The sequence below is a fragment of the Callorhinus ursinus genome, unplaced genomic scaffold (genome assembly GCF_003265705.2).
Source record: "Callorhinus ursinus isolate GAN/ISIS: 27379988/994484 unplaced genomic scaffold, GSC_fseal_2.0 scaffold4, whole genome shotgun sequence".
Taxonomy (NCBI): domain Eukaryota; kingdom Metazoa; phylum Chordata; class Mammalia; order Carnivora; family Otariidae; genus Callorhinus; species Callorhinus ursinus.
In genome coordinates, this window is record NW_027397066.1 from 4,026,874 (window position 1) to 4,040,012 (window position 13,139).

Here is a 13,139-nt window from a genome sequence, read left to right on the forward strand (position 1 = left end):
TCCTGCCGCTCCACGAGCCGTGTCCTGGGACAGCTCCACCAGAGGCAGCACCCCAGCCTACCCAGTCATTTGTCTTGGCCCAAAAGCTGGGCACAGCCATCTCCTGGGCGTTTTGTCCCTTGTGCATGAAATGAGGCTGGAACCAGGGGCGCTATTTAAAGCCCCTAATTCTGGAGCAGGTGTCTGGCTCCTGGCCAAAGGGCAAAGGGCAAAGGCAGGAGGCGGGGCGGCACCGGGGCCTGGCCACAGCCACTGCCATGAGTCAGAAGCTTCTGGACGGCTCTCCTCTTGGCCTCGTCTCAGGCAGAAAACAGATCTCTCCATCTCTCTGGGAAGCCAACATGACCCTCTCTGCTCGGGGTGGGGAGAAGTTAGTGCTTCAGAGAGCAGGCAGGTGGACAGGGAGCCGTGTCTGGCAGGGCCGTGTGACCAACAGCAAGGCCCTGCTCTGATCTTTCCCACACCCACAGTGGGCAGGCCAGTGGGCTGGGCCTCTGGGCTCTGGCACCCTTCGGGACCAGTGGTCCCTCCTGTCCTACTCAAATGCTTACTGAGCATCTACTAGGCGCCAGGCACTGGGGGACAGCAGAGAACAAGCCGACAAAAGCCCCCACTCTCCCCGAGCCCGGAGGCTCCGGGGCCTGAGAGGCCAAGGAGGGGCTGGAGCCTGGGGGACAAGGTACCCAGGGAGCAGGGCTGGGCTGTGGGGGTGGTGGGGAAGAGAAAACCATTCCCAGGGGGTCTGTCTGTCCCCTCTCTTTCCACGGGCCATGGCCTACGTCACATCACTGCTCTTTCTACACGCAAACAAATCTCTGCTTTCTGCTGGCTCCTTTTGCTGTGTTGGTAAAGAAATTCATTTCAGTATTTCGCTAACTACATTGCCATAGAACTGGTTTCCTTTGGATCCTGTAGATTTAATTTTATGCTCATTATAAAAACGACATCCTGACAAAGTTCCATGGGCTTCTCCAGACTTGAGGTGGGGGAGCCCACAGCACAGAGAGAGCTAAGACCCCCCGTGCCAGGTCGCCGGAGCCAGGAAGCCCCTCAGTGTCATCAGGGGGCAGGCCACAGTGCCTGACACCGAGCAAGGCACACAGCAGCCCCCTCAAATCACGGAGGAAGAGCTACTGCAGGAATCAAGCCCCCAGAAGCCCCATCCAATGGTCCAAGGATAAATCAGAAAATGAACTTGGATGGGGTTAAGCGGTACTGATAGGAATAAAATGAGAAAAACATGAGATTTTTTATTGAGTGCTTTATTTTTACAGAGGGAAAATTGAATTATTTCACTGGTCAATGAGGTAGTCAATAGGGAAAAGCTCCTAAACACAGGGAGGAAGTGAAACGAGCTTGAACTTGAAATGCACACCACCAACCTTCAGAAAGGCGGCAGCTCTGGGACCACATCTCCCCGGACAGCTTCCTCCTCCCGCTCCCTGGCCAGGCAGCAGACCAACCAGCCTCCTTCTGACTTTGCAACGCAGACAGAGCTGGTCTTCCCGGGCTCTGAGCAACAGCCCCCGCCCCCACCTTGGGTCATGCTGGCAGAATCCAGGATTACTGGAAGAAAGCAGAAACAAAAGCCACTCCCACGCACAGTCTCTAGACGCGGGATCGCTTCTAACACTGTCGACATTTCTCGTCCAAAAACCCGGGGCAGTGGGCTTCTTTGGGGATCGCAATCATGCAACTAATGGGCAGGCCGGCAAAACTCAAGGCAGACACAAGAGCAATTTCTGCTGTAGTTAAGACCTCAGGCTCTACCAAAAAACCAACACGGGATTCCCACGTGACTCAGCAGTCCTGTTTCCGGGTACACACCCAGAAGAAGTGGACGCAGGGACTTCAACAGGTATCTGCACACTTGTGCTCACAGCAGCATGATTCACAACGGCCGGAAGGCAGGAACAGCCCCAGGGCCCGTGGATGGATGGATGGATGGATGGATGGATGGATGGATGGATGGATGGAGATATGGTCCATCCAGACAACAGACTATTATTCAGCCTTAAAAATTCAGCATTCCGACACCTGCTACCACAGGGATGAACCTTGAGGATATCATGCTCACAAAATAAGCCAGTCACAAAAAGACACATATGTATGTTTCCACTTATGTGAGGTCCCCCGGAGGAGTCAAATTCACAGAGAGAGAAAGCAGAACAGCAGGTGGGCGCCAGGGGCCGGGGGCAGGGGACACGGGTAGTTAGTGTTTCCTGGGGACAGGGTTTCCACTTGAGAAAATGAGTGAGTTCTGGAGACAGAGGGTGCTGGTGACTGCCCAGTGGTGCAAATGCACTTAACATCCCTGAACCGGACATCTAACGGCAGTAACGATGTTAGACATAAAATTTTTGTTACTTGTATTTGCCACAATTACAAAATAATGATAAAGAAAAAAGAAAATATAATTTCTTGCCCTAAAATAAAAAAACACTTGGGCTTAGGAGGAAAAGAATTCAAATCTCGACTCAGACCCTTACTAGCTGTGTGGCTTTGGGCAAGCCCCGTGCTGCCGTGAACCTGACTTTTCTTGTCCGTAAAGTGGATAGGATAATAGTGTCAACTCTGCGGGACTAACGGAGGGACAGCAGGTGAGGTGCCTGGCGCAGCAATGGGCCCATCGGTGGGGACCGAGATTATTCACTTCATTATTACTCATCAGGCGCACTATGTAAATGACAAGGAATTGTTTTTATTAGATAAAGTTACATCAGACGCAGAAGCTTACAGCTGATCCCAGCCAAGACATGCCGGCTGGGGCCTGCGGGATGCTATCTCTACTTCTGACGCTTCAGAAGTATGCACGCCACAGAGACCTCATAAAGAACCCCTTCTGAATTAAAATTGATCTGAAGAGAAGCAGCCACACTCGGCCTAGCTCTTTTCTTACTTCGATTTGAACTGAATTTATCTCTGAGCATCGGGAAATTGTGCCGTGCAAGGGATGAGCCCTGTTGAAGTCAAGGCGAGCTCCGCGCGGCAAGGAAATTATCTGCTTTTGCAAGAAAATTACTGAGGAAGAAGAGCGGTGTTATTTTAAGACCTTCAAGGTGGTGTGAGAAGAAACTAATTAAAAGATTGTAATGTTCTGTGCAAACATGGCAACTGACTGCTACAGAAATGCAAAATGAGGAGGATTTTTCTACCTCCAAAGAACATCCGAGGTTTAATTTTTCCTTCAGTCCTCCTGTGAGAGCTCATGTTCAAGGATCCCTATTAATTTTTTAAGCCGACAAACGGAACTGAATCGGGATAAAGATGATAAGCACAAGACACGTTGTGTGAAAGGTCCCCAAGCCACAGGGCGTAGGTTAAAAAGATGTTGCTGCTGCCCTCAGTGGGCATGTGCCAACCGCCGGCTCCCTGTGAGGCTGAAAACAAGCCTCCATCTCCCACAGAAGCCGGGGCAGGTCAGGGCCCGCGTGCACCTGTGGCAACCTGCCGGGGACCGGTGAGCACAGGGCATCCCCAGTCCCCACTGTCCACTTCCTGCTGACCTGCTGGCCTGGGAGGGCCGTGGATTTAGGAAGTCTCAGCATACAAGCTGGCAGGTCGTGCTTAAGGGGACGCCAGCCCTGGGCACGTTCATGTTTATATGGCATTTCTTCTGTGCACAGAATCCAAGCTCCCGCTCAGCACGAGGCTTTCACGGGATTCCCACAGCAAAAACAGGCCGTGAACAGATCAGCACGCTTGCCTTCAACCCTCTAAACTGCTATGGCTGGAGGCCTGGGTGGTTCCGGCCTCGAGAGTCAGGTTTCCCTGCTCCCGGGGCTTCCAAACCTGGGGACGGTGGCCAGGGATGGCGGCAGCAGCCCCACGTCTCGGCTCGTCGGCATCCCTGCTCCACGAAGCACCCACACGAACGCTGGGCTTTAGGAGGGGTGAGGTGAAATAGGCCATTTGTAAGAATCTATAAATAACTCCATCTTTGGAGGCTGAATCGAGAAACAAGATGCCCCCAAATAAAAGGCAATGCATAAGCTCCGCCCCAGTGTCTCGCTGGACCGAAAAAGGCACAGGAGTGCTCAGCATCATCCCAGGGTACTTTCCGACGTCTCCAACCCCGTACTCCCCGCTCCGGGGCCTGAGCCTGCCTCTGACATATAATAATAAGATAAAAATTAAAAACAACGGCAACCCTCCGGAAGGCCTATGCGCTGGGCCACATTCCGCTCTGAAGGGGTGTGCAGAAGGATGGAGTTAATTTATGACCTCTTTAAAATACTCTCAGGAACTCTCATGCAACCACAAATTAAATAGCCACTTTATTAAAGTAAAAGTAGATTCGTGCAACGTGTTCAGGAACTTCATTAATAGGGCCGTTTCTCTGCCTTCAAGCCCGGCTTCTTGACGGATGGGCGCCCTTTCTCTGTCCTAGTGTGTCTAGGCTTTCCAGGGCCCCATGCCTCTCCTTGGGCCTTCATACTCTCCACCCCAATCTGCTCCTCAGCCCAGGTGACACGGACTCCACTGGTCCTCTAGAGCCGCTTCATGACCACCTCCTCCAGGAAGTCCTCCCTGACCTCCCCAGGGCAGGTTCTCACGGCACTGGGATGCTCTACGATGAATGCTTGTCCAGACCAAACATCTCACCAGGACAGGGGCCGTGTTTGATCTTGTTCATCACTGTATCCCCAGAACCTAACCCTCCAGAGAAAGCAGCTGATGTAAGAGCTAACGTGAAGCTTCTTTCCCTTGGGGCTCTCAAACTTGTGGGGTCTCTCCCCATGAGAGCATTGCAGGGAGAATTGCAGAAGACCCTGGGTCACCCTGGGTCACCCTGGGCAAAGGGCGGGCGTCTCCCCAAGTATGGCACTTCCCTAGACTCTGCACACCACGTGCACACCTCCATTTACTGTCGCCTGTCCTAACACAGGCTTCCCTCACTCTATCACTGTTTTGGGTCCAGCCACCAGGCCCACGGTCCCTGAGGGGCCTGCACGGCTCTCGTCTGGAAAGCAAATGTGACAGGTGCTCAGCCCTGGTCACTGCATCCCTTGACCTCCGTCTGCCTCTGCCTCTCCCTAGGTGGCCACTGGTCACCCTTGGTAAAGGGTGGGCACTTCATCTGCCCACCATCTACAGGCCGCTCAGCCACAGCTCAGCCTCCCGTGGGCCAGACTTCTCTCTCCAGTCCAGCCCCCACCCGCAAACTGCCAGGAAGCCTGCACTGTGGTGGCCTGAGAATTCCAAAATATCACCCGGAACGTTCAGCAGGCTTGAACGTAAGACCCTGCACCCTGGAGCTACCAAACTCGCCTCCAAGAAACCGCAGCATCAGACACGGGCTGCAAGTCAGCTTTGTCACCAGATTTGGACCTGTTCATTCAAGAACCTGCAGTGCTTTATGAGAAGGCCTTTATGGTCTCTGTATGCTGGAGGCCGGCCAGGAGCCGTGAAGCCAGCACGGCCCTGGGAAAGAGAGAGGCCTGCAGAGCGGGGGCCGCCATGGCCCATCCGTCCTCACCTGGAAAGCTTTCCCACGTGCCATTCCCTCCCACTGCCCCTCCAGGGTGTGGCCCAGGCCTGTCTCACAGCAGCCTCCCCTCTGAGCCTCTGTCCAGAAGCCTCCCCTTCGAGGCCCCTCACCAGCCCTGTCGGCACGCCACCCCCCGGGTGCTTGCGGAGGCTCAGAAGGGACCCCAACTTCCCGTGCGCTCGCTGTGGGCCAGGCCCTTGTCGGAGCACGACATGGATCACCTCCCAAACGTGCAAAGCAAGCCCGCGAGCCTGCACAGCCCAGCTCCGAGAGAGCAAGGCCCAGTTTAGTTTGGTCAGTTTGCCCATGATCTCCCAGCCAGGAAGGATGAGGCCGGGGGTACCCCAGGCCAGCTGGCTCCAAGGCTCACGTGTCCTTTGCCACCACCACATCTGTGATGAATCCCACCAGCTCACTGTGATACACAGGAAAGCACGCGGTCGCCTGAGAGGTGAGAAGACCGGCGCAGAGGGGACCGTGTGGCAGGAACTGGGGTCACCCACGGCTTCGACCTCCCCTGGGCACCATCCCCAGTAACCTCCTTGTTTACGAACTCAGGGGTCCAGAGCCCAGCAGCGATGGCAGGAAGCCGAAGCCCTATTTCTGCTCGGCTCCACCTGAGGTCGGAAGTCTGCAGAAAGAAAGAGCACATACAAGGGAATCCAGCTCTTCAGGGGTATCAAAAGGGAATTTTCAAGTCATTTCTTGCACAACTTAGCTGTTCCAATTAGCACACAGTCACTTCAGCCTCTCTAAATAAAAGCTTTTAACCTTCGAACAAAACAAAACCAAACCAAACCACTGCCTCGTGCTGCCACCCTGGGCTCTCCAGCCTCATGTTAGGTTCTGTGAGGAGCTGACTTCGACCTATTTTTCCCAAACTTCTTCCCTCTGATCCGCCTCCATGCACAGTGCATTCACGGTCTCTTTATACAACATGTACACACCTTTAAATCCCCACTTCCCAGAGCTTGCCCAAGCTGTTCCTCCCTGCTCGGTGTTCTTCTCCATCTCCCGTGCGCTTCTCCTATTCATTCCTTAGGCTCACTCTGGTACCACCTCCTCCATGCAACCTCCTCTGATTTCCCCACCAGGGAAGATGGCACTCGCCCCTTGTCCCTGAGCTTCGGTGTCCCTCCCTTCTCTCCCACTGGACCACCCTGAGATCCACCGCCATTATGCACAGGGCATGAAAAGGTAACAGAGACCCCTTCCCTGCCCCTATGAGCTGAACTGTGCCCCCTTCCAAAAAATCTTAACCCCCAGTCCCTCTGACTGTGACTGTAGTTTGGAGATAGGGTCTTTAAAGCGGTTCAAATTAAGTTCACATGAGGCCAGTCAGGTGGGCCTGATCCAGTCTGACGGGGGTCCTCAGAAGAAGAGGAGATCAGGACACAGACACGCACAGAGGGACAACCACGCGAGGGCACGGGGAGAAGGCGGCCATCTACGTGCCAAGAGGAGAGGCCTCAGAGGGAACCAACCGGCCACGCCTGGACCTCAGACTCCCAGCCGCCAGACCTGGGAGGAAATACACTTCTGTCGTTGAAGCCGCCCCGGTCTGGGCTGCTCTGATACGAAAACCTGAGCTCACTAACGCACCTGCCCTCCGGGAACTTGACATCTGGCAAGTTGTCGTGACCCAATCCATACCCTCGATTTGGAGCCCTGGCTCCCTGGGTCTAAAATACACACAACTATCAGGTTCCTCAAGACCCCGGAGCGGAGAACATGGATAACCAGCTCAAAATTACCTTTGTATACAACTCCTCTGGACATCCCCAATCCTTGTAGGCACAACGGCACAGAGCAAATGTGGAAAATGGGGGGGGGGTGAGAACGGGGGTGGAAGGGGACAGGGAGAAGAGCTCCTCTACTGAGAGCCCTGGCAACGCTGAACCAACTAGGTCTGGTCGCAGCAAGCTCACGTTCAAGTGACGTGAATGCGCCAAAGTTGAAGTTCAAGTGCCGTGAGGGAAGGCACACAGGTGAGCTATACTTAGAATAAGCAAAACAAGCACATGATTTCCACCTTCAAATCACACCTGTGCCTTTGAGGGCAGCTCAAGAGAAGTGAAACCTGGAGCCTCTGGGCAAAGCCCATCCTGGATCCCTCAAAGCGATGCCCAATGGTTTCGATGAAACATGAATTTCACACATAACAATTTGTTTCTACAGTTCAACAGACAGAAAGGCAGTATTTGAACTCCCAGGCAAGTCTGCATCCCTAACTCCACGGGAGCAGGAAGAAATCAGGCCGTGGGAAGGAAAATGCGCACATGTTCCCAGTGCTCAGGGACAAGGGCTTGTCTCTTGCAATCCTGTGACTCCTTGCAGATGCTCAAAAATACTATTTCAGAAAGTCTATCCCTCTCAGTGAATGCTTTTTTTAATTTTGAAAGCAAACTCTTCCTCTGCTCCAGCGGACCACATCTGCAAAGCAGTTTCTGGGGTCACCCTACCTGAACAAACGAAGCGAAATAAAATTTGTGAAAGACTCCGCTCCGCAAACTGGCCTCGAGTTAGTTTCTTCCCTGTTGTAGCCTTAAAAGATGGTGGCTTCAAGCGCAGGCGAAACCAAGTGCAGAATGCTGGCTAGTATCTTTGGCCCCGTGGCCGCCCGTTGAGAACAGAGGGAGCAAAGCCCACCTCTAAGAGCTTTGCGTGCCCAGAAAACAATGCCATGCCTGCACCAGACACGCACCTGTGTGTGGAGCAAGTGACAATTAGAAACACATTTTCATTTAGCGCTCGGTTCCACTTTCCCTCCCCCCCACCCCCCGAGCTAGGCACCACCTACTCCCCAGGCCAGAAGATGATCTGCTTTGTTCCAGAGAGAACTCGGTCTGCCTCAACATCCCATTCCAGAGGCTGGGTCAACATTTCGATGCTGCTTGCCTTCTCTTTACCTCGCCGACAACAACACTCACTGGTGGTAATAAGGTACTTCTGGCTTCCGCCTCCTAAGTGTGTGCTAGGCGCCAGGCTGGGCCCTGCTTTGCACATGCTATCCCTGCCCTCCCCTTGGCTGGGGGCCAGAGGAGAGATGCAGCCTTTAAATCTCCCCTCTTGTTCTGGATCTCTTGCCACCACCACCCCCCACCAAAGAGAAGCCAGATCCCCTCCCCTCCCAAGACCCCTCTCCAGGCATTCACCTGCCAACAGCCAGCATACAGTCCTCCTAGTTACAAAGCGGTCACTCATCGGAGCCAGCGTCCCCAGGGAGCAAAGCCAGGGAGGCTCCCCTGTTGCTCCCCACCCCCACCCCCGAGCTCCAGCCCCGCTGGCCTGAGCCCCCTCCTCAATCCCCCCAAGGAAGGTGCACAGTCCTCTGGCTCTGTGCTCATGCTGGGGTGGGTGCTGGGAGCCAGTGAGTCCTGAAGGTGCTGGTCCCACCCCTGACCGCCCCTCTCTCCCTTCTGCCACCCCCACCTCCCCCACCCCATGGAGGGAAAATGACAAGGGACTGGATCAGCAGCTGATTCAACCACCTCAGCCGGTGGGGTGGGGGACTTGGTTGAGACAGTCCGGCTCCACGGGATGACCTTAAATGCCTGCGTGTTCCTCCAGCTGTTGGTTTCCGGGTTACCTTTCAGTCCCTAAGTCCGAGCTTACAGCACAGGGGACAGGGTATGTTCACCAGCATGGGGAGTGATGAAGGGCCGGGCCCAGCCGTTCATCTAGGGTCCGACCCCTCTCTCACCACGCAGATGGGGACGGGCTCCGAGGGCTCTTCTAGGGACGGGGTGCCTGCTACCTTCGGTCAGGCACCTTCCCCCACCCCCACTCCACCTGGCTCCCTGAGCGCCCCCTGCTGGCCTCCAGAGAATCAACTCAACGGCCCCCCACCCTCCCCCAAGGCTTCTAGTGGGCCTGGAGGCGGCAGAAATGACCAAAGACCAGGGACTTGGTGTCTGCGCCGGTGCAGGCCCCAGCTGGCTAAGGAGGGGGACTGGCAGGGCTCTGGGCTCTGGACCAATCAAGTGCGCCCAGTGCTGCCCCCTGGATGCGCTGCCCCTGGATTCCGCAGGAGGAGCGACAGAGTGGTCCAACATATTGGTCCCCACAGCCCTCCCTTCTCCAGCAGAATCCGCCCCACCCCCATCCCCATTAGCCCAGCAGGGCTAGACAGAGAGCGGGGGGGGGGGGGGGGGGGAAGTGCCCCCAGCCCGTGTTACAGCCCTTTCCTGGCTAGGGAAGCGCAAAGACCCCACCCCTCCACTCCCAAAGCGTGCAGGAATCCTGGCCCCCTGCTGCCTCCTCAGAACTTTGTCCAGGAGAAGAGCTGGGGGGTCAGCCACTGGGGAGACCCGAGTGAACAATGATGGAAGGGAGTAAGCGGAGGGTCCCATCTCTACTCCCCACACAACAGTTCCCCCCCCCCAACAGCTGCCACCTCTCTGCACTCTTCCAAAACTGGACGTGACCCACTAGGGCTGCTGGAAGGGGACCCATGCGTGACCACTGGTCATCTGCCCAGGGGAAAAACGAGGCTGAGGCAGCTCCCCAGGGAAGAATCTGAGGGCATCCCCATACACACACACCCCCATCCGGGCGCACCACGGGGGGGGGAAAAAAAAAAAAGGATGGGCCGGTATCCGGAGGGATAGAAACCACAGCGCAGCGCTGGAGGAAGGAGGCGCCCAGGACCCTAACAGATGTGGCGGGGGTGGGGGAGTCCAACTTCCAGAGCGGCGGGGAAGGTGAAGGGAGGGCCGGGAGTTTGCGGCCGCGGGTCGAGAGCGCGGCGCCCACCTCCGTGGGTACGCAGATCCCTGCGCTTCCGGGTGCAGCCCCGGGTGGCACTAGGGGAATCCGGAGGCGGGGGGGGGGGTCCCAGAATCCGGCGCCGAGCTGACCGGGGAATTCCTGGAGCCCGTGGATCGAGCTCCAGGGTAGACCACTAGCGAGGTCCCGGGTGGACCTGGGTGGAGAGGGTCCCGCAGCCAAAATCCCAGAACACAACGCTGAGCAGACCGGGTGGAGTCTGAGTGCGGTCGGGGCGCAACACCGAGTTGGGGTGATCCTAAAGGACCTGGAGGCACCCCTGGTGACCAGGGTCCCGAAGCCTCGGGAGACACCCCCACTCCGTAACCTGGGATCTGGAGGCCAGCGGGGGCGCCTCCGAGGTAACTCGGGGTCCCAGAACCCAGTGAGGCAGGGTGCTCACATATCTAGGGACCTCTCCCCAAGAAACCGGTGGCCAGAGTCCAGTAGGGGCGCCGCCGAGGTGACTCGCGTCCCCAAGTCGCCGAGAGCGCCCGGGGTGACCGCGGGGCGGTCCGGAAGTGGGGGCTCGAGGTGTCCGGAGCAGGGGCCGCGGGGGGCGCGCGGAGGTCACTTACGCTGCTGTTCTCGCCCGTCCAGTGCACCATCGCCTGGTTGTGCGTCGCGTCCCCCTTGAGCACGAACGACGTGCTGATGAGCGAGACCTGCGCCCGCGAAGCCGCTCCGGCCACGGGCGCCGCCCGCGTCCGGCGTCCCCGGCCCGCGGCGTGGGCGCCGTCCCCGCCGGGACCCGGAGCGGGACCGAGACCCGGGGCGCCGGGCTCCGCGCCGTGCGCCTGTGTGTCCTCGCCGCCGCCAGGCAGCGCGCGCCCCGCGGGCGTGCTCGGTGGCGCCCGGGTCAGCAGTGCGCGGGGACCCAGGCGCCCGGGCTCGGGGGAGCGCCCCGCCACCCCGCAGGCGGCCAGCAGCAGCAGCAGCAGCAGGAGCGGCCGCGAGCGCGGCGAGCGCGGCGGCGGCGGCGCCCCGGGGCTCGGGGCTCGGGCGGCGGGGCCGGGGCCCTTCGGGGCGAGCGGGGGCCCCCGGTGCGCCATGGTCGCCGAGGGGCGGCGGCGGGGCCGGCGGCGGGGCGGCGCGGGCGAGGGAGACCGCGGCCGGGCGAGCGGGAGGGCGCTGGGGAGCGCGAGCGAGAGCGCAGAGAAAGGAGCCGGCGAGGGGAGGGAGCCGGCGGGAGGAGGGGACTCGCCGCTCCGCCGCCGCCGCCGCCGCCCGCGCAGCCAAGGGCGCACCGCCACCTGCCGGCCGGCCCCGCGCCCGCCGAGCGAGCGCCTTCCCGGCTCAGGGCCTGGGCAGAGGTCCCGAGGAGCCCCGAGCCGAGCCGCAGAGCCCTTTGCTCCCTTCCTCGTTCCTCCCCTGCGCCCGCCCTCCCCTCGGCCCTCTTCCCTTCCGCCCTCCCTTTCTTCCTGTACTCACTGAGCACCTACTCGGGGCCAGGCACAGTTCCAGGCACTGGGGGCACAGGGGTGAACGACAGCCAGGCGCCAGGCCCTGGAGCCGACAGCCTGACCAGGGAGACAGACCGCAGCCCTGCGAACACCTTTACGGACAAAATAACTCCAGAGAGCCAGAACAAGGACAGAGGGGAAGTGGGGAGGTGCACGGGCCTCCGAAGAGCTGACAGTGTAGACAGCACCTAGGGGACTCTCTAGGCACTGCAAAGGCCCTGAGGCTGCCCCCAGCACAACCCACTCGTGGGCAGCCACGCCTGTGCCCTAGGCTGTGCAAGTGTAGTTTCCAACCCCAGAGGCCACCAACCTGGCAGCCTTTGAACGTGAGGACAGGCACCTGGGTGCAGAAGCATTTAGAGGGGTGTGGGGGCAAGGTCCCATCCAGGGCACACACAGCCTGACAGGCCACAGCAGAGAGCCAGAGCCGAGGAAACTGAGCCTCAGAGCCCAGGAAGTCCCTGCCCAAGGTCATGGGCTACTTTAGGTAGATTTCAATAGAACTTTGTTGAGCTCCCACCATGTGCTCCGCATTGGCCTGAGGGAAAATGGGAGACAGGAGGGGGCGCTTCACTGAGGCCAGGCCAGCTTTGCATCCTCAGCTGGCCTGGCAGGTGGGGGGGGGGGGTCAGGGGCAGCCTGCCTCCATCCTTCCCCCAGAGGCCTCTGCATTAGGTAAAAATCCGCAGGCCCAGGGTCTCTGTCATACCTGCCTCCCAGCTGGGTATATTCGCTCCAAAGAGAGAGAGAGAGAGAGAAAGCCAAATGGGGCAAAGGAGCAAAGCCTCAAACATTTGGGAAGGGTAGAGAGTGTGGGGGGTTCCCTCTGACCCCCAAGAGGAGAGGCACCCAGCACCCTGTCTTCTGCTTGCTGGCTCACCCTACCCCCCAGGCTCAACCGGAAGTCATATTCCATGACAGATAGCATCCCTGGGGCCCCTGCTGTCTGTGCCCAGGCTTGGGGGTGGGATGCGGGGGTGTGGGGGTGGCCAGATGTCTAAGAAGTCTCCTCCCCCAGAATGTGCCCTGGCCCTCCCCCTCGGTGGTGTAAATTCCCAACCTGTCAGACAAAACCTCCAGCTCAGGCCCAGGGTCGGGAAGGGAAGCAGGGGCCATCAGCTGTGGGAACCTGTGCTCTGGCACAGGGAGCAGAGAGGAGCAGGCCCCGGTCAGTGCAGGGCTGAGGGAGGCGGGCCGGGGAGCCGGGCAAACAGGGGCCCAGGAAGGAGCTTCCAAGTAAAGCATACAGCAGATCGTGGCTGGCGGGGAAGGCAGGGCCAGCACTCAGAAAAGACGCAACCCAGCTTCGACCCAGTGCCCCAACGGGCCTTCCCAACACCCCAGGCTCCACCTCCCCTCCCAAGCTGTAAAGTAATGCAGCCGCATAGGCTCTGAGCTCTCTCCAGGTCTGTTCACTT

The 13,139-nt window shown here is 58.4% G+C and overlaps 1 protein-coding gene across 1 annotated transcript in view; it reads right to left on the reverse strand.

Moving 5' to 3' along the window:
• The window catches only part of SORCS2 (sortilin related VPS10 domain containing receptor 2), a 433,845-nt gene extending 422,535 nt beyond the window's left edge, over positions 1-11,310 (reverse strand). Inside the window, exon 1 of the mRNA XM_025887404.2 lies at positions 10,837-11,310. Within this exon, the coding sequence (XP_025743189.1) occupies positions 10,837-11,310 (474 nt within the window). The remainder of the gene's footprint in view (positions 1-10,836) is intronic.
• Positions 11,311-13,139: the final 1,829 nt, after the last annotated feature.